Raw genomic sequence first — 24,420 nt, 5'->3', positions numbered from 1 at the left:
TGTTCCTTGCGAGGACAATCGACACCGTCTACATACTCATGAGCCTACGGTGTCACATTTGCAGCGCTATTTTGTTACGACTTTGTCCTCACGTTCGGAAGCGAGGTAACGCTCTTCTGGAAGGGAGGCCACCTATCCGGAGCAACCATTCTGTTTCTCTTGAACCGATACATCACTCTCGCATCTCAGGTCTTAAGTGGTACCTCGTTCCATTCGTCTGTGGAGGTATGTCTCTACTTCTAGCATGCGTCAATCAATTCTTGACACTATGGCAGAGGTATGCAGTGATGTTAGGGAGTCCGAACAATGCGTTCTGACATGTACACAGCGCATTTCCTGTATTCGTTGCTGCAAATGTATTGGGGGGCCTACAGTATCTCCCATGGGCTGGTACGAGACTGCCCCATGTTCTGTATGGAATTGACAGCTCTCATAGCCGCTTCTTACAATAGCATTCTCAGCACTCAGAACATATGCTTTATGTCCTCACCCTTATCGATGGCCCATTTCCGCAACTGTTTTCGCTCTATCTTCGGTGCCCATGGTTACGGATTTGTGGGTGCGTGCCTCCGTTTTGCCATGGTCGAGCAGCATCAACAAGCATATCCCCCCTCACAGGGAAACCTGTATGGACTGACAGCTGTGAATGATCCAGTCTTGGGCAGCATCGTATTCATCAATCCAATATCGGCAAGCACAATTTTGAAGTAAGTGAACTTGCTACACTGCTCTGTGACGGGCTGTCTGACACCGCGGATGACAGATGTCGGTGCATGTTTCATCGCGTTATGTACTCCGGACACATTCTGAGAGGAGACGTGACAGTGGAGATAGCGACGCGGTCTTCTTTGATTGCGTCTGATTTGACGGTTTTATGCGTTACCTGGTTCCGGACATATGAGACCGCCAAATTATCGCTTCGTCGCCTTGGCAAGCGTAGCTTCGCAAGCATTCTTCTTCTCGATGGTATGTACTAAAGGTCATCACTAGAGCCTTATGAGCGTAATACTGAAGCACCGTCTGATGTTGTCACAGGGACGATTTATTTTATGTGAGTGTACGCAATTGTTTCTAGGTCAGCCATCCTGAATCAACAGAGCGCTGCTCGTATTGAGCCTTCTCCAAATGACGTTCACTCTAACTGGGGTGAGCGATTCCTGGTTGTTGTGGTATATTTCTGATGGTTATTAGGTTGCTAGTAACGTTAACCCGGGAGCGGCAGTAACAAGCGTCATTGCACTTCTGGAGGAACCGTACGTTTACGCTGCATTATACCTCCAGAATATTACTGACACGCTAAGTTTTGGTCTAGCTTGACTTCCATCCTTACATCGAGGTTCCTCATCAACCTACAGAAGGCTCAGCGCAAGCTGGCGGGATCTTCCCAGTCAGTCTCACTCGGCGAAGTTGCATTCCAACCGCAGACCTCGAGGAACACGAGCCGCTTCATTGGTTCCTTGGGAGCACAGCTCTCGCATCACGAACATGTTGACGAAGAAGAGAACGAGATCGAAGTTGCATCGTAGGCTTGTAGTGTTCGATTGATTCATCAGCAATGGTAATCTTTGGCGTGAGGCTGGCTACCCATAGGGTAGATTTCTTGGCTCTTGGCATCTCCCGTACACAGGGGTGCTCATTTCGACTATACCATAGTCGCTTTGTACAGATCAAGGGAAATAAACAACAGAATCGTTCTTCTCAATCTTATGTTAGTGGGCTTCGCTCCGCCAGGCTACTGATATAAACACTAACGAGGCCAACCAGCGCGGATAGTCGCAGAATCATTGAATATCGGAGAAGCCACGCAATACACTTGATAGCTCGTCCTGCTCTCCCACTCTTGGTGGCAATCCTATCGATACGACTGTCTGAGCCCGATCCTGCACTGCAGTCCGGACATAAGACTCCACCTTTATGACGCCAACGGCTCGACTAGCCATCACCCAGTGAGACGAGACGGAGAGTGTGCAATGCTGGTATAGCGACCAAGTGGGAAGTCGTGACTGCCTCTACCGTGACCTTCTGTGCTCTGCACTCAGAAACCTTTTACAAAGGTGTTGAGCTAGGGCAGTGGCAAGAACATTGAGGGCAAAATAGCCGAGCAAGACGCCCACCCCGCAATGATGAGCGCGAGGCCAAAAACGGCTTTGAGACGCATATGTGGCTTCCTTCCGGGAAGAGGTGTCTCTTGCACCTTCACGCCTTGAAGATCTCCAGGAAAGGGAGTTCGCGCAAGTTCAGCTCAAGGAGGCTGGAAAGTGGGCAGCATCGTCGGCCCCAAAGCGCGTACAGACTCGGACCTGTGCAAGATGGAGCTGCGAAGATTCGAGGACGCGCCTTACCTCCCTGACTTGAACGGGGATGCAAGATACTAATATGATGCGTGACAGTCAGATGCGCGGAGGGAAGCAGCAAGCATACCGGAAGCGAACGAGCGGATAAGGTCGCATGGTGCTCGTCTATCTCAGCTTCTCTGAACTGGTATCTCGACGCACCATGTACAGATGTTCAGTACTGTGATCCAAATCACGAACAGCCTTGATTGGTCAAGTAAGGTTACAGTTTCGACATACCGGACTTAATGACGATTGACTGTCCACACCATCGTTCGCCTCCGAAGTCCCTCCCAGTGTCCCATCCATCCTCTTTCGTCTGATGTCCTCCTCATGAAACGTCTACCACTCCCGCCTTTACGGCTTGCCTCCAATGCGTCTCACGGTGTGAATACGCTGCTCTGTCATGTCGCGCACACCCGTGCGCGGGCCCCGTATCAGCAGCGCGACGGCCATGATGAGCGCGCACCCTACCCTAGGCGCGCCGAGACAGGCTTCGAGGAAGCCCCATTTGCGCCAGAGGCAGAGCAAGATGCGGCCGGTGGCTTCCTCAATGGCGCGCGTGAGGTGGGGCCCGGGCTCTTTGTCCTGTTACAGCATAGAACTTGTTCCCCTGTTGGTCGAACACAGACGTAGGTCAACAGGGAAGATCTGATATGGAGGAAGATGGGAGCTCACCTTGATAGCGGGGGTCTCGGAGCCACGACATCTAAGTCGTCACTTCTTGGGTAGATGGCCCTGTTGAGTGCCGCGTATCGCCAAGAAGCAGTCACGAGAGGCCTGATACTTCGGCATCGAAGTCAAGATCATAGCCTGCGGAGATGGCAGAGCAGCGGACAAGGAACGGTCATAACACGCGAGCAAATGGGGGATGAAACGAGATATGGCTATGAAGGAGGCGGATCGCACAAGGCACTGACGCGTGGACACTCACCAAGATCGCCGTACTGCTAGGCTAGGTCAACCCTCGACCGGACGTTGAGAAGGGATAGTTTGAAGAGCAGCATCGCACGTAGTGAGAGCATGAGAGTGAGACGCATCACATATAGACGAGTACTAGCTGGGCGACAGGGCTTCAAAGCTTCATGGTCGGAGAGCAAGTTGTGAAGGATTTAGGCGCACGGCAAGTGCCGACATCATTTGCGTCCGCGTCATGAGTACTCCGCATATTTTTGTCTTGAATACGGCTGGCGCTGCAAAGAGATATATTACCCTGTCTCATTGACTGTACATGCTTGAATCCACTAGCTTCGCCCCGCTCGCACCCTCTGCGACGGAAACTGTGCGTCGCACGGCCCTGCCTCCGCCAAACGTCCGAATGCCCCATCGAGGGAATCACCTACCTCTGGGCTCAATGCACTACCCAACTGCTCTGTAGGCACCGATATATGGTCTTTCTCACTCTCTGCAAAAGGTCCTTTCCGACATCCCCCAAAACAAAGAGCGCCCGACGCCTTAACACATGACGCTGATGGGTTCATTTCCACACCACGAGCAGACGGCGGCTGGACACGAACGGCACCACCATGATACATGTTCTATGCGCCAAAAGATGCCGAATGGTGGTCGGGTGAGGTTGCACGGCAGGCTGCGGAGGAACAGGCGACCCCGCATTCTGTGATGCGCTGCCTGGGCATGCAGGGCGTACGAGTCGTAGATCGGGTGCGCGGGCGCAGGCTGGGTGAGGACTGACATGGCCAGTACATTGTATTGACCACTACACCCTCGGCAATAAGGGACGCGCGCGGTCGGAGCGGGGGCAGCCTTGGCTGGTACGGCAGAGCCAGTGGTGGCGATGGAGGCGGAGCGAGCACGAACCTGGAACAATGAGACGGTAGAGGAAACGAGCACTCTGTGGACTGCGGATGGCCTCCGGAAATGCCAGGGCTGTCGCCTCCATGATCGTAAGCAGCAGCGCGCGGGGTTGGAGGACCATCGTACGCAACACTGCCATCGCGGTGTCTGGCGCACTATGATCGCCGATTAGCCCACAAAACTGAAAAATGGATGAAAACGTGCTGATCACTGCGGTCCATAGGCCTCAGCGCCCTCCCACCATTGCTTGTCGAGTCCTCTCCCGCATCCCACGCATCCTCCACGTCCTCGCTTCTTCCCTAGCCATCTGCTCCTCCTTCCTCTCCTCCTTCCTCTTGCCCCCGTCCCAGCATCCCAGGTATTGCTCCACCAAACTTGTACGTGCTAGACGTTCGAGCGCGAGCTCTGTATTCCCTCCGTGGGAGACATCACGAGCGTGTGTGCTCGAACGCTCGGAGGCGGGTTGGGCGAACTCGCAGGGGATGCCGGAAGAGGGGGAGAAGGCCTACGACGCAGTCGGTCGCTTTGTCCATGCGTGAGGTAGAGAGCGTCGGCTCACGTTCTTATCAGAGAAGGGGCCGGCCCGAATCGGACGCGACAGGTGCAGACGAGTTGAATCGTTTGTAAGTGAGGAGACGTACCTCTATGGAGGGAGGCTTGAAGTACTACCCGAGGCCGGTGTCCTCAATCGACGAGCGCATCGTCATCATTAGAGTCGCAAGCTGGTAAGCACGTTCTCGAGGTGAGGCAGGTCCCTGGATGTGGTATCGAGACGATAATGAGGTCTGCAGAGATAGCGTGGGCAACCGCAACCGACGTCGCGCGAACATTATGCTCAAGCAGAATCCAGATAAAGGGGTATGCATGCACAAAGGACGAAGGTCGCGGAATGCAGTACGCAAAAACGATGAAGGGTTGCACTCACCAAGGTCGCCATGTTGCTGCATCACTCGAAGTTCAATTGATAATGGGCCTGCCCAAAGTGCAGGATGCGCCCAGAGAGAGCATCAGGGGCAGACGTACTACTACATCGGTTACATGGTGTGCAGATGGAAATTAAAAGTCGCGAGCTGACCTGCCGAGGTCCTTGCTCATTGAGAGCTGTATGAGGGATCTGCACAAATACATAGCCCAGATCCATCCGCGTCGAGCCGCTTCACCTGGAGATCTTCCATGTAACATGCATGCCGCAAGGGGTTTCCATCCCTAAACAACCGTTGCCTATAGTCTAGCGTGTGAAAGGGGCCTTTGGGGTGGCACAAGCGACAATCAGGACCAAGCAGTAGAAGGCACGTTGGAGAGATTCCTGAATAGCGTGAACAAGCCAAGGGAGCATTGATTGGGAGGCGAGCAGCGACACTGATACTGTGGAGCGCAGTCCACGTCACTCAGACGTGTCACGCGCGCACGTGAGGAGTGACAAATCCGTTCCGCATGTTGCGATGCCAGGACTCCGTATCTACTGCCAGTGGCCAATTCTTCGGATTCCTTCAGCAGCAGCACTGGCTTGCGTTCAGTTTTGAAGAGTTTCTACATCATCATGTCAGTAAAGCTCCACCCCATCCTCCTAAAGCGTCATTGGAGTCACCCCCGCAGGACTTCAACTTGAAGTGTCCGACGGTAATTCTTCACTGTCCTCCACTCTAGATCTTAGGCCCTTCAGTCCCAGCCAGCACTACCACACCGCATACACATTCCTGGTACTCTGGTATCTCAGCTGACGAGATCCAGATGTCTTGACTGTCTCCGACCAGATGGACGCTCATGCTGTTCGATTCTCTGCTTTTTTATTGTGATTGATCTCTTGTCTGCCTACAAACGCAGAAGGAAAGCGCGAAGCGCTTTCGCCTTTCTACTTGATGTAGCAGCGTCCTATCTCGGTTTAGAGACTGACACCTCCGAAGAGAGTGCCTAAACCACGACCGAATTCAGCGTGTGGGAAGTTCTACCCTCAACTAGTACCCGCTCCACGCCTTACGTCGCACGGCCAGCCGCTGTTCCGCTGCCGTCGCTCTCGCTGTTCGATGCTCTGCGCACTGATCGCGACTGTCAGCACGATACGGCGAGCCATCCTGACTCCAGCAGGCCTTTTTGATCTATGCCCGTATTGTCCAGGTAATATGCGAGGCATGTATGCCCTCCCTCGACAGCATCTTTGATATGAGATGACGGAAGTTGATCATTCGGGCCGCTGTTGAGATGTGGGTAAGCTGCCGTCATGTCGGTCGCTCCACTTACTGGATTTGTGGATACCTTCAATTAATCGGGCCTGCATGCACATACCTTCCCGACAGAAAGGGTGACACATATACCGAATAAAGTACACAATTTATCCTTTGCGCTGGTATCTAACAGTCATGGCAGGTTGCTAACAGTCCATTCAATGGCGAGTCTGATCATGTAATAAATCATGTTTGTGGCTGCCGGCTATGAACAACGTCTCCTTGCAGGGTTGATCCTGTCGATAAATAGGACTCACGATGTGGCTCTCCAGACAACGTACCTTAATTTTGACACCTCCCTCATACCTCTAGACCTTGGGTGCTGTCTCTTAAAAGTCTCAACATGGCCGACAACTCTGCTGTACAAGCCATATCTGAAAACCTGTATGTAGAGCTCAGCGCAATAGCCCCTAGACGTCATCTTACCTCTGAGATTGCGCCCAGCTTCGCAGATCGCTGGACATTAGCCGTACTTGGTTTGTTCCTTGCGAGGACAATCAGCACCATTTACATACTCATGAGCCTACGGTGTCGCATTTGCAGCGCTATTTATTTACGATTTCATCCTCACGCTCGACAGCGAGTTGATGCTCTTCTGGACGGTAGGCCACCTGTCCGGAGCAACCATTCTGTTTCTCCTCAATCGATACATCACTCTCACGTGGCAAATCATAAATATCATTCCGCTCCCTTCTTCTGTGGAGGTATGTCATTCTGTTTCTGGCATGCGTCAATCAATGCTTGACACTGAGGCAGAGGTATACAACGAGTTTATGGACTTTGGATTTGACCATTCTGATGCGTTCACAGTGAATTCTCCATGTATGTTGCTGGAGTTGTGTTGAAGGGCTTACAGTATCTCCCATGGGGTGGTATGGAACTGCCCGATGTTCTCTATGGAATCGACAGCCCTGACAGCCACTTCTTATAACAGCATTCTCAGCACTCAGGACATATGCTTTATGTCCCGACCCTTACCGATGGCTCATTTCCTTGAGTGTTTTCACTCTGTCTTCCGTGCCCATTGTTACAGATATGTGGGTGCGTAAACCAGATTTCTCCTGGTGGACTAGCATCCATCTTTATATTTCCCCAAAGGTAAACCTATCCGTTCAATCAATATCGGAGAGCACATATTTGAAGTAAGCGAAATTTCTACACTTCTCTGTGACGTGCTGTCTGACGCCGTGAATGGCAGATGTTGGTGCATGTTTCATGGCATTGTGTTTTGGGCATGCTCTGAGATGAGACGTGACAGTGGAGGTGGTGACGCGATCTTGTTTGATTGCTTCTGATTTGGTCGTTCTATGCGTTACCTGGTTCCGAACATATGAAACCGCCAAGCTATCCCTCCGTCGCCTCGGCGAGCGAAGCTTCGCAAGCATTCTACTCCTTGATGGTATGTACCACAGGTCCTCCCTCGCGACATATGAGTGTAGTACTGGAAGCACGCTCTGATGTTATTACAGGGACGATTTATTTTATGTGAGTGCACGCAATCATGTCTAGGTCAACTGATGCTCACATGCTGAATGAACAGAGCGCTGCTCGTCTTGAACAGTCTTCAAATGACGTTCAACTTAAGTAGGGTGAGCGGTTCCCGGTTGTCGTAGTATATATCTGACGGTTATCAGGTCGCTAGTGAAGTATCACCACTGCCAACAAGTGTGATTACACTTCTGGAGGAACCGTACGTCCACGATGCATCTCGCCTCCAGATTCTCACCGACACGCCATTTTATGTCAGCTTGACCTCTATCCTTACATCGAGGTTCCTCATTAACCTGCAGAAGGCCCAGCGCAAGATGGCGGGCTCTTCTCAGTCAGTCTCACTTGGGGAACTTGCATTCCAAGCGCAGACCTCTGGCAACACCAGTCGCTTCATTGGTTCCTTGGGAGTGCAGCTGTCCTTTTACGAAGATGTGGGTGAAGGAGAGAACGAGGTCGAAGTGGCATCGTAGGCTTCGGGTGTGTGGTCGACTCGTCCGCGGTGGTGGTGTCTTCGCGGGATGCTGTCTATACATTCCTTGGATCATGAGATCGTCTATATACGTTTTTTCTCCTCCTAGCAGGCATATTCACATGGTACATACGGTGTTGCAATTAACATTAGAGTCACAGGATCACCGTAAGAAGGACATTTCAACGTTCGTCCGGCTCGATCGAAATCCCGCCAACCTCCGCATATAACCACTCCTCAGTTCGTATATGACTATCTGCGCATCTCATACCAACAACAAGTGTAGCTGTCATCCGGTGCGACGAAAGGCCACCGTTTCAGGATTCACGAGTGCCTGTTACCTATTCCGCGACAGTCGCCGTGCTCCGCAGATGGAACACTCCACAGAGTGGGTCGAGTTGGGAATTCACGAGCGCAGCACAGTCAAAGCAAGGCAATGGGTCACGGATGGTGGACGTGAGGCTGCGAACGTTCCGTTCGATGCTTCTGTGGCGGAGCAACGCTTGCCGTGGACAGGTCTTCCTTAGGCCGCACCTCCTCGACAGTCTTCAGGACCGAGAGTCTGCAGCAGCTTGGTCGGAGAACGGCAGAATCATCGACAGGATCGGCCGCCTCACACCGTGAGCAGATTCCCGCAATCAGGTTGCTAAGACGCAAAGACGAGTCAACCTACCCCGAGCCTCAAGTACCTGATTTGAAACCAATATTCTAATACTGCAATGACGTCCCAGAGACACGCGGGTCCCTCGCATAGAGACAGAAGGGCACATGAGATCGCATGAGACTCATATTTTTCAGCTCCTCCGAACCGTGTCCGTGTGGTGCGTCGGAGATGCCGCCGGACTGGCGCACGACGAAGACGTGCAATGCGATCCAAGTCATGCATTGCTTCGAATCGTCGACTAGGGACGCAGTGGTGAAATACCGGCAACAACGACAATCCACTCACCACTCTCACAATCCGTCCCCGTTCCTCCCCACCTCCTCCTGTACGCTCTCCGCCGTCTTCACTACTTCCCCTCCTGCGTGTCCCACTCCTTCCTGATATCGTTTTACCGCTCCTGCACGTCCGCCTGCGTTCTGGATATTGGCCTCGCGGCGGCCGTCATGAGCCCGTGTGTGGTCGTGTGCTCTGAGGCGGGCTTGGACGAACCGTCAATCGTGTCTGGGGACTGGCCAACGTGAAGAAAGAGAGACAAGGACGTAGGGTTGTCTCGTCAATGACGCGCGGGTGGAGCATCGACTCTTTGTGCTACAGTGTCTATGAAACAGGACGTGTCAGTCGGATGCAGGGTCCGGGGACGTTGGTGCGTGATTGACGCGGAGTGTGTCGCAGAGGGAAATGCCAATGGTCGCTAGCCAACCTACGGGGCTCCTTCATCAATAGCGCACCGTGTGAGAATTCTGCGCGAGTATACACCGGAAAGCCACCAATAACGTGCTTGATGTCTGAATGATTGGAGCCCTACCCCGCCGCGGGCGGATTCGTGGTCGTCCATGTTGAACTGGGGCTCAAGCCATGGTTGGTCGACCTCGAGGTGTTCCAGGCGAGATAGCATGACGCAGGGGTGGACCTACACCAAAATCATCCAATGCGTCTGCCAGCTTACTGGGGAGTGAGGTCTGGGGAGGCATGGGTACTGCATGACTCCGTTTGCGGAGCTGAGGTCAGGCGATTGAGAGCGGTGAAGGGGCTGGAGATCTTCAATTCATGCGCTCCTAGGGGTAGATGGAGTACAACCTCCCTAGACGACATCAGCGTACGGGGAACGAGTCGAGGGCTGGCTGAGAGGATTAGAAAGTAAAGCGGGCCACATGTGGAGTCCGGACTCACAGTCGCTCAGACGCGCGTAGTGCAGGGTGTCACGTGAAGCTCGATGAATCAGTTCAGCAGGGCGCCCGGGATGATATCATCTCCGCGCTTTCAGATCCGATCCCTACGAGCCTTCCAATGACAGATGGCAGCGGCCGCACTGGCTTGCTCCCAGCTGCAGGCTGAACAGCTTATCAGGCGTCGCAGCAGCGTGGCTCCGCCTCATCGTCCTCAAGCGTCATCCGAACCACATCCCAAACCCCGGCAGGGCCTCAACTTGAAGTGTTATGGAATTCTTTCTTCTCCATCAAGAGTGCCCTTCTGTCCCAGGCAGCATTGCCACACTACACATCTAGTACTCTGACGTTTCAAAATGATTAGATATAGATCTCCATGGTCACCAAGCAGATGGATGCTCGCGCTGTTGGGTGCGCAATCGCGACTGTGATACGGCTGGCCATACTGACTTGACAGGGTTGCTTGAGAACGGCCCGGGGCGGTTTCATTTTCGCTCTAGTCACTGACCCGACTATTCCAACTGCGAGTTTTCCCCATTCGCACTGTGCAGGGGATGTACGAGGTGCCTATGCCTTCTTTCGACGGCATCTTGGTATGACGGAAGCTGAGAATCCGAGCCATGTAAAGCTTCAGTGGCTGTTGAGATGTGGGCGAAGCTGCCGGCAGGTGAGTTGCCCTGCTTACTGAATCTGTGGGTCCCGTCATTTATCCGCCCGTGCATACATCTACCTTTTCGTTAGATAGAGCGACAGATATACTAAATCCAGATAGCATGTATCCTTCGTGGTAATTGCTGCTCGGCGTCACAAGTCATTTATAGTTTGTCCGACGATGTATCTCATCATCAGATGAGATGTGCCCCAGGTGGGCGGCAGTTACGAACAGGTGTGCGTATAGGCTTGTAGATAAAAAGGACTCACAATGTGGCTCTCCAGGCAACGTACCTTCATTCTGACGCCTCGTCGATAACTCTAGACCTTTAGTGCTCCCTCTACAAAGCCTCAATATGGCCAACAACTCTGCTGTCCAAGCCATATCTGCAAGCTTGTAGGTAGAGCTCAGCGCAATATACCCTAGACGTGATCTAACCTTTGAGCGTGCTTCTAGCTTCTATAATTGCTGGACAGATGCCGCCCTTGGTCTGTTCCTTGCGAGAACAATCGACGCCGTTAACATACTCATGAGCCTACGGCTTCGCGTTTGCAGCGCTATTTATTTACGATTTCATCCTCACGCTCGACAGCGAGTTGATGCTCTTCTGGACGGTAGGCCACGTGTCCGGAGCAACCATTCTGTTTCTCCTCAATCGATATATCACTCTCGCGTCGCAAATCATATATAACAACACGATCCCTTCTTCTGTGGAGGTATGTCATTCTGTTGCTGGTCTGCATTAATCAATGCTTGACACTATGGCAGAGGTATACCGCGAATTTATGGACTTTGGATGATCCGTCCTGATGCATACACAGTGCATTCGCAGTAGACGTTGCTGCATGTGTGTTAGAAGCCTTACAGTATCTCCCATGGGCTGGTAAGGGACCGCTTGAAGTTCTGTATAAAATTGACAGCCCTGACAGCTGCTCCTTCAAACAGCATTTTCAGCACTCAGGACATATGCTTTATGTCCTGACCCTTATCGACGACTCATTTCGGCAAGTGTTTTCGCTCTGTCTTCCGTGCCCATATTTACAATTATGTGGGTGCGTACTCTGGATTTGTCATGTTTGAGAAGCATCAAAGCATATAATCTTCTCACAGACCAACCTACATGGATTGTCGTTTGTGAATGATCCGGTTCTGGGCATCATACCCATCAATCCAATATCGGTGGGCACCGTACTGAGGTAAGTGGACTCCACGCTGCTCTGTGACCGGCCCCTGACGGACGACACGGATGGCAGATGTTAGTGCATTTCCAATCGTGTCATATATTCTGGATATGTTCTTAGATGAGACATGAAAGTGGATGTGGTAACGCGGTCTTCTGTGATTGCTTCTAATTTGGTGGTTCTATGCGTCACCTGGCTCCGAACATATGAGACAGCCAAGCTATCTCTCCGTCGCCTCGGCAAGCGAAGCTTCGCAAGCATTCTTCTCCTCGATGGTATGTACTCAGGTCGACCTTCGAGCCCGATGAGTTTAGTACTGAAGCACCCTCTGATTTTATCGTAGGGACTATGTATTTTCTGTGAGTGCACGCAGTCATGTCAAGGTCAACTGATGCTCACAACCTGTATCAACAGACCGCTGCTCGTCTTGAGCACTCTCCAAATGACATTTACTCTGATTGGGGTGAGCGGTGCTGGAGTGTCGTGGTGTCTCGCTGACAATTTACAGGTCGACGATAACGCACATTTCCCAACAAGTGTCATTGTGTATCTTGAGGAACCGTAGGTCTACGCTGAACCCACCGTCGAATTCTTACCCAGATGATATATTCGTGGTTAGCTTGACCTCAATCCTGACATCGAGGTTCCTTATCGACCTGCAGAAGGCCCAACGCAAGCTAGCGGGCTCTTCTCGGTCAGTCTCACTCGGGGAAATTGCATTCCAACCGCAGTCATCGGGGAACACCAGTCGCTTCATTGGGTCTTTGGGAGCTCAGATCTCGTTCCACGAGGTCGACGAAGGAGAGAACGAGGCGGAAGTTGCATCGTAGGCTGCGGGCGTGTGGTCGACTCATCGACGGCGGTGGCGCATTTGCAGGAGGCTTCCCATAGATCTCTTGATTCTTTGATCATGAAATCGCCCGTGGACGGCGGTTCTCATGATGTCATAACATATTCGTTTGGTACATAGATTCAGCGCAATGAAATGGACCGTTCCATTTCGATTCACGCAACCCTTCCCCTCCGCCGGGCAGAAAACGGAACGCAAAACATTCCGCATAGCCATAAAATCATCCGACGTAGCGCAGTCCAATGAGCTTCTGCGCCTGTATAGCACTGATCAGTAGCCATCATGCGCGCGTATGTGGTCGAGTGTCTTGGACGAACCATTGATCGTGTCGCGGAGCTGGACAACGTGAAGAGAGTCTAAGGCGCAGCGGTTTTCGTGTCAATGACGCACCAGAGACATCAAGATGATTGCGAGATGGATGGTGGGAGAGGCGAAGGGCACGTGCAGATGGCGAGGATCTCGAAACCTATGAGAGGATAGTTGTGCGTCGAGTAGCGAGCAAATAGACGTGTTGTGCGCTACGTACCAAGGAAAGCTGCTGAAGAGCAGGTTATGGAGGTATGACAACTTGTCCTGGACATCCCTGTGGACGTCAAGGTTGAGATCTGTGGGGATACCGTGGGCATCATGGGCGACGGCCACCGGCCACTATATTTGGGTGCGATGGGGGTGCAGAGGAAAAGAGGTATGTAGGGGTATCGACCACACTGTCACACAGAACGTGGGGAACGCGTGGACGCGTGGGCACTCACCAAGGGCGCCGTATCTCTGAATCTGGACACTCCTCGTTGAAGTGGGGGAGCCTGCGAAGTGGCATGGTGTACAGACGGAGTGTGAGGATGGGGAAATGTATTGAAGGATCGGGGACGTAGTCTTATGTGTCGCAGAGGTGTACTGCCATTACCTGGCCAAAAGGGCTCCTTTTATCAGCTAGGGCTATATGACTGATATGTGCCAGTACATACCCGACTCTCATTCTCTGAACGATGGTTAACACGCTTGAACGGTCGATTTCGAGTACAACATGACCAAGGCGATCTCCGAGCACGTCTTCCCTGTCGAGTTCGTCGAGCTGGTCTTTGAACCGGTCGTGATCAGACTTGAAATATCTCATGTATTGGAAGCCTCAACCCCCATTCGCGGGTAAAGATAGCTAGTGGATAGTGGTCGTGCGATTGAGGGCGGCATATGAATTTACGCGACTCATCATCGCGCTCGGCTCACCGAATCACATGAATAATACCCAGGCAAGTAGTTGAGCTTCGTGAAAATATCCTGTTTAGTCGCGATCTACAACAATCTCCCAAATAGACGTCTGCACCGTCACTCCAACCCTGCTCGAACTCAATAGAGTTTTCACTGCAAAATTCAATTCAACTAGTCTTTCGGGGTCCACGGCCTCCACGGTATCTCCACCTACGATGTCCTTCAGGAACATCGACTTTCACGAAGGAGGGACGATGCCGGGCTTCAACACGCATATAAGATCCTTCAGTGAGCTTATAAGCGAGTGGAGTGCCTCCGGGAGCAATGAGTAGCTGGAGTCCTCCTACACGGTGCACATCTTTGATTGATCAGTGAGGAGCTGTGTACCGTTGCCTTGTCTCCCAGATCTCCCTGCCCTGACATGCCCCTCTTCACACTTCATATGGTGTGCAGCTCGCACGATCTCTTAAGCTCCCATCTCAAGGGGGCAGAGGGATCTCCGGCAGGTCGAACTGATTCCCTACCAACTATCACCAGAATGGGACACATTCGTGAGTATAAATTCGTAACACACTAGTCCGATCCTGCTGTGTGCAATCTTCTTTGCCTCGATTGTCTAAATTTCTCGTGACATGATACTATAATATCAGGTTCGCATGGGTGTCGCCGTGGGCGAGGATGACCGCCTGCTTCTCGTCGCCGTTCCCAACAAAGGAAGCGTGCGGCCAATGCTTTCCCTGTACCTGCTCCTATCTATCTCAAGGTCGATATCATGTGCTTCGTGATCTCACGATTCTCTCATATGTCGCATGGTTCGCGCTGGAGTCGGCGTGGTCTGGTCACCTCCTTCCGCTCATTTCCTTTCGTAATCGTTCGCGATGGCAGAGCCGTCCGCTCAGAGCAAACAGACTACTCCCTCGGACCCGACTAATCTCTTACCATTACCATTACCGTTCCCGTCTGGCCATGTCCCTCCCATCTTCTCGACGACGTCTTCGAAGCCAGTCATGGCTCACCAGGGCGACCCCTCGATAATCTCTCGCTTTTCTGCAACTACTTCGAGCCCATCGGCGATACGGAGCAGTACAAGCTCCTCGGCTACGATCAAGAACGGAAGCTCTCTAAGCTCCTCGATCTCGTTGAGCAGCCGAACTGATTCAGCCTCACACTCTCTAACGACGATGAGCAAAGGAGAAGCCCCCACGATGTTGCCATACATCCTCCCCACCTCAACGACCACTGTAGTCCCAGTGCAGCTAGTTCCGCCGAAATTCCAGTGGTCGAGGTTCCCAGCGAACCTTGAGCTCTGCTCCATCGCCACGATGGCCTGGAACTATTCCGGCCCACAGGAATCGCTGCAGTTCCTCGTCACTTCCAACGTTTCCCAACCCATCGACCCTGCGATCACCATTGCGACCGGAATCGACGCTACGTCGCAAGCGCTGACATGGCAGTCAGTGAACGTGATCCCCGGACAGTACACGCTCGAGGTATTGGGACCCGGGATCCAGGAAAGATCGCCCGTGTTCACGATCACCGGTGAGGACACATCTTGTCTCGCTCCTGTTTCCTCCACTGCTTCCTCCGGCAACGGATCCTCTACGGCCACGAGGACAGCCACAATCGCACCTTCAATGCCTTCCTCACCTAGCCCCACTCCACCCTCGACGGCCCTCTCGCACGGCGTCAACATCGCATCAATCGCTGGAGGAGCGGTAGCGGGTGCATTACTACTTATCGCAGGCGGCATCTGGATGGGTTGCCGATGGAGGCACAGTCGTCGACGGGCGCGACGGCCAGGAGCTCCCCCGGGAGACTTTGGGGAGTCTGGGCAGCGGGAGGATGCCCCTATGGATGATGCGTTCTTTCAAGATACACTGCCGAGTTACGTTACCGTTCACGAGAAGGGCACAGCTAGACACATCCTGATCGGCACAGCCGAGCGGTCCCTGCCTCCTGCCGAGCCCATTCCCAGGCCACCCTCTGCGCTACTGGGCTATCCCGACTACTCCGCCCCACCTCCATACATGCCACATGCCCAATTCCCTGAGGATGATGGTGCGATGCCCTCCTCCATGGACGGCAGCATCTTCCGAGTCGACTCCCGCACATCCATGTTCTCCGACGCGGCCTCCACGGCTGGGCTTACACGTCCATCAGTGTATTCCTCCTCATCTTCCTGGCAAGCGATAAGCTCCCTGTTCACCCACATTATGGGGAGGCGTCCGTCTTCCCGCAAGAGCGACGCTGGCCTCTCAAGGCGGACGTATGGCTCTGGCCCGGCGCCGTCGTCCGCGACGTCGCAGATGTACTTCACGCACGACGGTGCCGTGATCGAGGTATGAGAAACGCGGACACGGAGACGGGAGACTCACTTCGCTATCAATGCATGCTAGTGGTGGAGATGTCCCGGGCGGAGCTGCCTAGCGTCCCGAGACATTGGCAGACAAGCTGGTTCAGCTCGAGTGTGGACCAACGGCTGCATTGGAAACAAGTGGACAGTTCCGTGTTGATACGGATACGAGAGCATTTCTGTAGGGAGGAACGTCACCACTTGTACTACTAATACTTATCAAAACTCCAGGCGGTACACGGCGGGCGCTCTAATCACGACACGTGATTGTGCGAATGTGAGCGATAGTAACAGTTGTCTGCTGATCCCTTTGCGATGATTCTTTCACACCGTTTTCGAGGGTGAGCCTCGTTCTCCTGCCGATTGCAACGGTCTTTGTAGAGAGTCAGTTGCGTCGCTTGTCTTCAACTCAATCCTATGTACCACAATCTCTCAGGTAACGTACAGAGCACTCGTCATTCGTCCAGCACCTGATCGGAGTCTGCACATGACCCTTAGGAGAACACCACTATGTATGCTGGCATGAGTTACCGTTCCTCCTACGACTGGTCTTCGATGTTAACCAACGTACGCCATGCAGCTCATTTTGCGAACTGCCGCAAGAACAGGTCAGATGTTGTTGCAGACGTGCCGTGCGCCCATCACCGTCACCACCAGGTGTCAATGATGCAACGCCTTCTATCCAAGAGGGATGCGCGTCACTCTTCCAACTCCCAGATCATATCTACTGTGCCTCACGACTGATATCGCACTACGAGCGGTCATCGCAAGTCAATCGGAGACAGCATGTGTTCCAGCTTGGAAGGCTCGTCGTTGTTCTTGGTCATACAGTTCTCACAGCGTATGTAGAGAGAATTGCAACACTAGTATCTTCCGAACGCTAACTTGGTGATCTGGCGACTCCCTTTTGAGCTGTTTGGGCACTGGCAAGGGACGATAGCTGCTTTGTTCACTTCCTTCCTCACCCTCTCTTTCGCAGCTTTCCGCGCCCCGCGCTATGACAGAGTCGTCCCTACAGCGCAGGCCATTCGACAGCCCTGGGCCTAGGATCCCGCTGCCCCCGCCGTCTACTTCTAGTGACCCTCCGACCTTCGCTCTCTCGGTATCACTCCTTCCGACAGATACGAGCCAAGTCTCCACCTCGTCGCAGACGCCTCCACCTCCGCCAAGCAGCTCGCGCTTTTCGACGGCGCCCAGCAGCAGTATGCCCGGCGTTTCAGTCCCAGGATCCGTCTCCTCAACCCCGACGAGCAGTGGGACGACAAGCTCGCCCACCGCTGCGACCAATTTCGCATGGTCTTCGTCTTTCCCGCAGACCCTTGCACTGTGCTCGACCACCACGATCACCTGGAGCTACTCAGGTCCGCAGGAGTCGCTAGAGTTCCTCGTCTCTCCGAACCTTCCGCCACACACGGACTCTGCGAACACAGCGAAACAAGTTTCGACTCTCGTTGCTCTCGCCGTCGATGCTACTTTACAAGCGTGGAACTGGTCGCCGGTGAATATCACCACGGGACAGTACACTCTTGAGGCGTTGGGATATGGGGTACGGGCGATATCGCCGTTATTTATCATCGCCGGTGAGGACACATCTTGCCTCACTGCTTCGTCCACCACTTCCACATCCGGCGCTGGACCCACTCAGGGTATAAGTCCAGAAGCGAACACATCTTCGCTTCCCTCACCTGTCGCCACTACATCCGCGACATCCTCGACAGTGGTGCGAAGTCGAGTGAGCACCGCAGCTGTCGCTGGGGGAGGTGCTGCCGGAGCTGGTGTACTCCTCGCAACTATTCTTGCCATATATTGCCTATGGAGGCGTGCTCGAGGGCGCCCGCCAGGAGCGGGCTCGGCTCTGTCTACTAGCTACAACGAGTCGACCAAGCGAGGACATCGCCAAAGCTGCGATCCGAGCGATATACGCCCCGAGACGAGCATACCCGCGTTTAGGAGCATCAGCACAGCGGCGCGATCCTTGCCTCGACTCGAGCCAAATCGCAGACTGCCCTCCTCCCTGCTTTCCATTCCCAACCCCACGATACCCCCACACATATCGCAGGCCCACGTTCCTGACGAGAACCTTACGGCGCCTTCGCTCATGGATATCAGCTTCATCGGCTCCCGCGCATCCATGCTCTCCGATGCGACGTCGACAGCCGTCCTCATGCGACAATCGACGCCTTCCTCCTCATCGACCTCGAAGGGAGTGAAGCTGCTGTATGCGCTTCTGGCGAAGAAGCGTCACTCTGCCGACATGAGCGACGCCAGCTCGTCGCAGTGGCAGGATGGCTCGGCAGTACCGTCGTCCGCGACGTCGCAGATGTACCCCGTACACGACGGTGATGCACAGAGCGAGCATTGAGAGACGCATATACGAGGAACCACTCCTTTCGATAAAATCATGCGTCGAAGTCAGCAGATCAGCTCAATGTCCTAGTATGACAGATCAGTTACTTTCGAAGTCATCACACTACGCAGGATGAGCAAAGCGGCTCAGAAGCGAAAGTTGCATTCATATACGTGTGAAGATGATGTTCAAAGGGAGCTAGTCAAGGGAGAGTCTCGCGAGATCAAGTTGAACTGGAGCGAATAAACCGAATCAGTGATCATGATACAAGGGAAGATGATGATACGGCGGGCACCTATTCTTACTGTGCAATGCAAGGCATCAAGCAGACCGTTGCTATAAGGCCTTGGAGACGGGATTGAGGGCTACCAGAGAAAGTAGGGAAGAGCCTCGAGCTGATCGGGTTTTCGCTATCTGTCAGGTGTATGTGCACTGCAACGTCTCCTAATCCAGTTAGGGTACTACTCAATCCTGTCGGATTCCCTCGTACTATCATGCCGTGCTCGACCACCTTATGCACTACATCGGGCCATAGCCGCAAGTGAGTAGGATGCATGTGTCGCAATAGGAAGGCCCGAGAAAGGATCTCTGATCCTCGAAGCCCAAAGAGCATTCTGATTGCATTTGATTGGGAAAAGGAAGCGCGACCTCAGTAGTCAATGGCGGATGATATTTTTGATTCAATGGATCGAGCTCAGTTCGTCGCGCCTCATATGTTTCAACATTGCCTATCCCAGAGAAGGGTGGAGTCCTCGATTCTCCTGGGATCCCGCGTCACCTCGGTTTCGCCGCTAGCATCTTCAGAGACACCGCGGAATATTTTCCCGCCTGTGGAACGTCTCTATACCACGCCGAAGGCATTCCACTACTTGTTCCGTTGTCGCCCCGGTGCGAACGTGCAGCCACGGCGTTGTTTACTTCTAGCCTTGCTCAGCATAGGAGGTTGCGGTCCGGTGAGTGTCTGTGTCCATGACTGCGACTGGGATCACCGCATGCTCTGCTGACTCCTCTTGTCCCCTCTTGTAGTGTCCTGTGATGGCTAAGTCGCCCGTCCGGCGCAGACAGGTCTCTAACCCAGGAAGGACCTCCCTACCATCCTTCTCCTTCCCATTGCCGCCTATCACATTGTCCTTCCCTCTGTTCCCACCCCCGTTCCCCACTGTTATCAGTCAGCCCAGTGCCTCAACGCAGACACCTGTCTCCTCATCAACCACCTCAAGCTCATCGAAAATAACCAGCAATACTGTCCACACATTCGATCCGAGCTCCGGCTTCTCCACCGCAACCGACACCCCAACAAGCACCAGACCAGCAAGCTCGCCGTCAGCTACACCTGACTTCGCATGGACGAATTTTCCGGCCAATGTCGAGCTCTGCTCGTCTCCTACCTTCACCTGGAGCTATTCCGGCTCTCGCGAGTCGTTAGCGTTCCTCGTCACTGCCAACGTCTCTCACCCCATGGACGGGGCCATCACCATTTCTTCCGACATCGACTCCACATCGCAAACGTTCACTTGGCACTCAGTGAATATCAGCACAGGAATGTACACAATTGTAGCATCGGGTAACAGTGTCCAGGCAGAATCGCCGGTATTTGCGATCGTTGGCGGGGACACAGTTTGCCTCAGTACTTCTTCCTCCCTCTCTTCCTCATCCACCGGCACCACAACTACTCCGGAAACGACTTCGACCCCCATCGCAACTCTGCCGTCCTCGTCTATGATTACTGCAACCTCGCCAGTCTCACGACGAGTGAGCACTGCGGCTATCGCTGGAGGAGCGGCTGCCGGGGTAGCAGTGCTTATCGCAGCGACCATTGGCATGTGCTATCTGTGGAGGCGTGCTCCAAGGCAGCGGCGGGGAGCGGTGACTCGCTACAACGCGTGGGTTGAGAGAAACCGTCGCGAAGTCTGGGATTCGCTCCCTCCAGGAACGCACTCCTCGGGCTATATACCCGCCGAAAAAGGCGACGCAGCCGGGTTGTCCCTCCCTCGACTGGAGCCTAATCGCAGACCACCCTCTGCCCTCACAGATGCTCGGGGCTCCCGCTCATCCCTGCTCTCCGATACGATGTCCATGGCCAGCCTCACATGACCGCCGACATCGTTCTACTCCCCGCTTGTATGCCGCTCTCCCCACATGAGCGATGCGAGCTTATGTGCGGGCTATGTGCGGGGTATTGTTATGTACACGGACACTCACTTGGAAGGTAGTGGCCTCGCAGAAACAATGATACGCAGGGCAGATTTGCCCAACATTCTTGACGGATACGTAGTTTGCCAGGAGCTGCTTCTGTCACAGAGTGATTCCCCGGCAATAGCATGTCCTCGACTTTGCATAGCAATGATGATATCCAGGGAGATGTTGGTGAAGCAGGCATCCAAGAAGACCCCGCTCGACGAGGTGAAATAAACGCGAAAGCATCGGGACGCGATCTTCGGCGCTTACATCGGCGTCATCCGAGTCCTTTCCCGCCTTCTCGCAACAAGTTTCTCGTGGACACAGGCATGCTACCGACTCCTCCCATTCAGCTGTCTTGAGTGTCGCTGACAATCTTTTTGGAAATACTTTTCCGTTACACTTTTGATAATGCTCAACGCGGGCCTCAAAAACGCGTCATGCGCACCGAACGTTCAGGTATCAACGAGGCTTCCAGTTCGCGAGACTACCATCATGTTTAGTTCCCTCAACCTTACGTACGCTCTATTTTCCCCTTGTAAAGTGTCAGCATTCAATAGTTCTCGTGGCCATACCTCTCCGTTTGACTGATACATGATGGAGGATCAGGTGCACTCCCGATCCGCGAAAAGGCCTGCATTTATGGGTGCGGCCGAATTCAACCCCTGGCACAATGTACCGCTGAACAATCGCGCTCCTTGAATCCACGCGCACTCGTAGCGAGGCACTGAACGCCTGTAGGCCTTACGACATGCCGTCGCAACGAGTCGCCGGGCCTTCGGTGGTATATATACATCGTAACACTGATGGCTTTGCCCATTATACGTGGCATCGGCATCGTCCAGTTACACGCGCTCAGTACGTTGTCTTCGTATCTGGCTACGTGTATGTGTCTAACGCGGTCTAATTGCAGTCCTGGAGATGACTGGAGACCTGAAGCTCAAGCTGGCTGTCCTTAATTGGGACGTCCTCCTGCGCATGGTCACCCTCTTATCACGCCCAGACGTCTCCTCGCTCATGAAGACTTCGCACGAGCTCTATGAGCTTTGTCTCCGACAGTTGTTTCACGACCCGGTCGAAGTCCGTACAGACAACATCTTATCACTGCACGGATGCCTTCGCATTGGAACCTCTCACCCTCGATCCCATTATCTCCGTGACATCACGATCTCTTCCTCGCTCTCATGCCTGTCGCGCTCTGCTGGGCACGTCGCCATAGAGAACCTACTGTCCGACATCCTAAACGACGCCTCTCTTCTCCGCTGTCTACGTTTAGATTGGGGTGCTGCCGGCTTATCGACATGCTTCAGACTGGTTCCAACAGCTCTCGAGAGTTTGGAGGAGGTCCATCTACCCCTTGTCTCCCAGGAGCTTTGGCATAACTTTCAAGACCTCCGTTCACCTATCCGCAAGCTCACAGCACGATTCGGTCCAATGCATCGACTTCCTGCCCCGAACCCTATCTCTCTCCTTGTATCATTTGGATCGACGCTCGAAGAGCTGCATTTTGCTATGGTTCAGTTCGAGGACGATACAGTTTGCTACCCTCGCGTTCACAAGCTTCACTTGGCCGATTGTTACTTCGGGCTGACCAGGGGCGGGATCGACATCGCGCCTGTGGTCCGTGCATTCCCTCATGTGCTCGACTTCTCTCTATCCGCAGCGCAAGTAAAACCAATGGTCTCCCACTGGGAGGAGGGCCGATGCTGCGACCACGCAGACGTCATTGACCGCTGCCGTGTCCTGAACGGACAGTGGCAACGTGAACACGAGGGTTGGATGTCTCTGCAGAGCGTCACCGTAGGCCACATTATCGACTTGTACATGTTAGGCTTTTCTCGTCCCATTCCTCATGTCGGGATACAAGCATTCTCCGAAGGCACTCTTTGGATGTTCCGGCATGTCCTTTCGGACACGCGCCCATCGCATCTCACAATCTCCTTGTTTGCCCGCGATCAAATTCTCAATTGCCTTCCTCGCCTTATCTGTGCCGAGGACTCCGCGACCTCTCTCACCCAGTTTACGGTCGTGCTCCGTTGCGACGTCGCCGAAATAAACGTGGAAAAAATCATAGTGGGTTGCCCTTCTATCCGTCCCAAATACCGGCACTTACTGTCTTTCGCAGACGAACCTGACAGATCTTCTCGTGGGGCTAAGCGTCGAAGACCTGTCGCTCCGAATGCTCCGGTGGGACACCGTGGGCCCGTATCGGCTTCCACAGGATGGGCTGCGCGCTATCGACTCAGCGTTGGACCGCATATACGGCCAGACTGCGGGAATAGCCGCGCGGATTCTGGGTGGAATTCCGTCTCTGCGGCAACTGACGTTGACTGTTGCACAACGGGAAGCGCGATGGATAAAGGCTTGAGACGTACGTGCTCACCACCATGTTTGCTATGTGTATGGGTGTAAGTACTGGGGTCCGCTGAAGCCTCAGGGGGCCATGGCAGGGTTTAGACGTAATATAGAAGTCGTATAATGCATCCCTATAACATCCCAAGGCATGGAGAACGCTATTCTAAGATTATGGCGTCACGTTGACAGTACTGGTATCAGACGCCGAAGCTGTACTCTGAAGCTTCGGATCGCAGACGCCATGAACGTTTTACTCACGCTACACTGCCCACAAGAGCTCATCGTTCATCATGAGCTGTCCCAAACACAGCAGTTCCACTCCACTAGAGCCTTTCCTCGACACCTTCTCAATACTATATAGCTGTACGGAGCAAACTCTCTAACGCTGTGAGTGATTGCTGCGCCAATCAGATGTAGGAAGGATCTCATAGTACTAGTTCCTTGACTTCAGGAATTCCCGAGAAGCACGATTAGATCCGGCCCTCATCAACATCATGATATGCCAGTCTCAAGGTTCCCAAATATCACACCCCGCGATAGTCACCGGTACCAGGCAACCTGCGGAAGGAGTTGGATGGACGTGTGGGTTCTCCAGAAGGCGGGGCTTTGGCGGTACCCTGGAGGACGGGTATAGTGTGCCGACCAAGCAGCTCTTCTTGTGTCCACCATCTCCGTGGCTATCTGAGGACAAGCCGTAGAGCTCAGAACAGGCTAATCATCAGGGCCACCATCGCAGGCTTCCTATCAGGTGTGTAGCAAACTTCCAGTCGAGTCGATTCTCGGCTTAACGCAAGCGCCACCCGCAGTAGTGAGGTCTCCGGTCTGCGTTTCGCCTCTCGATGCATGCTTGAGCCATGAATCCGCGAGCCAGTAAGTACACCGGTCTCTGATAGCCCGAGGTACGGGCTAGTGTCACTTGGCGCATGTAGTGCTAACCGTCATACCTGCCAATGCATAGTACATGCGCTCAAGGCAACGCCCGATGACGGGAGACGAATAGACTGCACTCCTGCGGCGGTATCTTGGGTGTCCAATCAAGCCATATCCAGTCCCCTACTACAAGGTTGTTCATCAAGAGCGCCGACGCCTACGCCACCCCAAGATGATCCCCAACTGCATCTCATTTCTCCCCCCACCT

General features: G+C 53.5%; 7 protein-coding genes across 7 annotated transcripts; 5 read left to right on the top strand and 2 right to left on the bottom strand.

Annotated features, from left to right (window-relative positions):
• Window positions 1-1,125: 1,125 nt before the first annotated feature.
• Window positions 1,126-1,526, top strand: DICSQDRAFT_174805 (uncharacterized protein; the record flags this gene model as incomplete). The annotated part of the gene is made up of 3 exons (XM_007370662.1): window positions 1,126-1,146; window positions 1,192-1,253; window positions 1,313-1,526. 3 exons carry the CDS (start codon window positions 1,126-1,128, stop codon window positions 1,524-1,526), a joined length of 297 nt encoding a protein of 98 aa, XP_007370724.1.
• A 5,187-nt stretch (window positions 1,527-6,713) lies between these two features.
• Window positions 6,714-8,331, top strand: DICSQDRAFT_174804 (uncharacterized protein; the record flags this gene model as incomplete). The annotated part of the gene is made up of 4 exons (XM_007370661.1): window positions 6,714-6,754; window positions 6,815-6,846; window positions 6,914-7,074; window positions 8,005-8,331. 4 exons carry the CDS (start codon window positions 6,714-6,716, stop codon window positions 8,329-8,331), a joined length of 561 nt encoding a protein of 186 aa, XP_007370723.1.
• Window positions 8,332-9,591: 1,260 nt separating this feature from the next.
• Window positions 9,592-10,104, bottom strand: DICSQDRAFT_157873 (uncharacterized protein; the record flags this gene model as incomplete). Its single annotated transcript, XM_007370660.1, has 2 exons — window positions 9,800-10,104; window positions 9,592-9,771 (listed from the first exon to the last, which is right to left on the bottom strand). Exons 1-2 carry the CDS (start codon window positions 9,887-9,889, stop codon window positions 9,592-9,594), a joined length of 270 nt encoding a protein of 89 aa, XP_007370722.1. The 5' UTR covers window positions 9,890-10,104.
• Window positions 10,105-11,167: 1,063 nt separating this feature from the next.
• On the top strand, window positions 11,168-12,823 carry DICSQDRAFT_174803 (uncharacterized protein; the record flags this gene model as incomplete). The annotated part of the gene is made up of 5 exons (XM_007370659.1): window positions 11,168-11,208; window positions 11,269-11,300; window positions 11,368-11,528; window positions 12,502-12,554; window positions 12,613-12,823. The coding sequence occupies 5 exons, from the start codon at window positions 11,168-11,170 to the stop codon at window positions 12,821-12,823; spliced, it is 498 nt and encodes a 165-aa protein (XP_007370721.1).
• A 4,956-nt stretch (window positions 12,824-17,779) lies between these two features.
• Window positions 17,780-18,442, bottom strand: DICSQDRAFT_141193 (uncharacterized protein). Its single transcript, XM_007370658.1, has one exon. It carries the CDS (start codon window positions 18,425-18,427, stop codon window positions 18,269-18,271), a length of 159 nt encoding a protein of 52 aa, XP_007370720.1. The 5' UTR covers window positions 18,428-18,442; the 3' UTR covers window positions 17,780-18,268.
• Window positions 18,443-21,733: 3,291 nt separating this feature from the next.
• Window positions 21,734-23,295, top strand: DICSQDRAFT_174801 (uncharacterized protein; the record flags this gene model as incomplete). The annotated part of the gene is made up of 3 exons (XM_007370657.1): window positions 21,734-21,785; window positions 21,841-23,000; window positions 23,053-23,295. The coding sequence occupies 3 exons, from the start codon at window positions 21,734-21,736 to the stop codon at window positions 23,293-23,295; spliced, it is 1,455 nt and encodes a 484-aa protein (XP_007370719.1).
• A 456-nt stretch (window positions 23,296-23,751) lies between these two features.
• Window positions 23,752-24,406, top strand: DICSQDRAFT_157872 (uncharacterized protein). The gene is made up of 3 exons (XM_007370656.1): window positions 23,752-24,030; window positions 24,089-24,152; window positions 24,241-24,406. The coding sequence occupies exon 1, from the start codon at window positions 23,777-23,779 to the stop codon at window positions 23,978-23,980; it is 204 nt and encodes a 67-aa protein (XP_007370718.1). The 5' UTR covers window positions 23,752-23,776; the 3' UTR covers window positions 23,981-24,030; window positions 24,089-24,152; window positions 24,241-24,406.
• The last annotated feature ends 14 nt before the right edge of the window (window positions 24,407-24,420 follow it).

Source organism: Dichomitus squalens, assembly GCF_000275845.1.
Source record: "Dichomitus squalens LYAD-421 SS1 unplaced genomic scaffold DICSQscaffold_72, whole genome shotgun sequence".
NCBI lineage: Eukaryota > Fungi > Basidiomycota > Agaricomycetes > Polyporales > Polyporaceae > Dichomitus > Dichomitus squalens.
The sequence above is the reverse complement of the archived record's forward strand: the minus strand, read 5'-3'. Positions and strand labels throughout refer to the sequence as shown.

Excerpts from the sequence above, each read along its gene's own strand:
- DICSQDRAFT_141193 (XM_007370658.1), bottom strand. The coding sequence starts at position 18,427 with ATGGAAAGCAGGGAGGAGGGCAGTCTGCGATTTGGCTCGAGTCGAGGC.
- DICSQDRAFT_157872 (XM_007370656.1), top strand. The coding sequence starts at position 23,777 with ATGATATGCCAGTCTCAAGGTTCCCAAATATCACACCCCGCGATAGTC.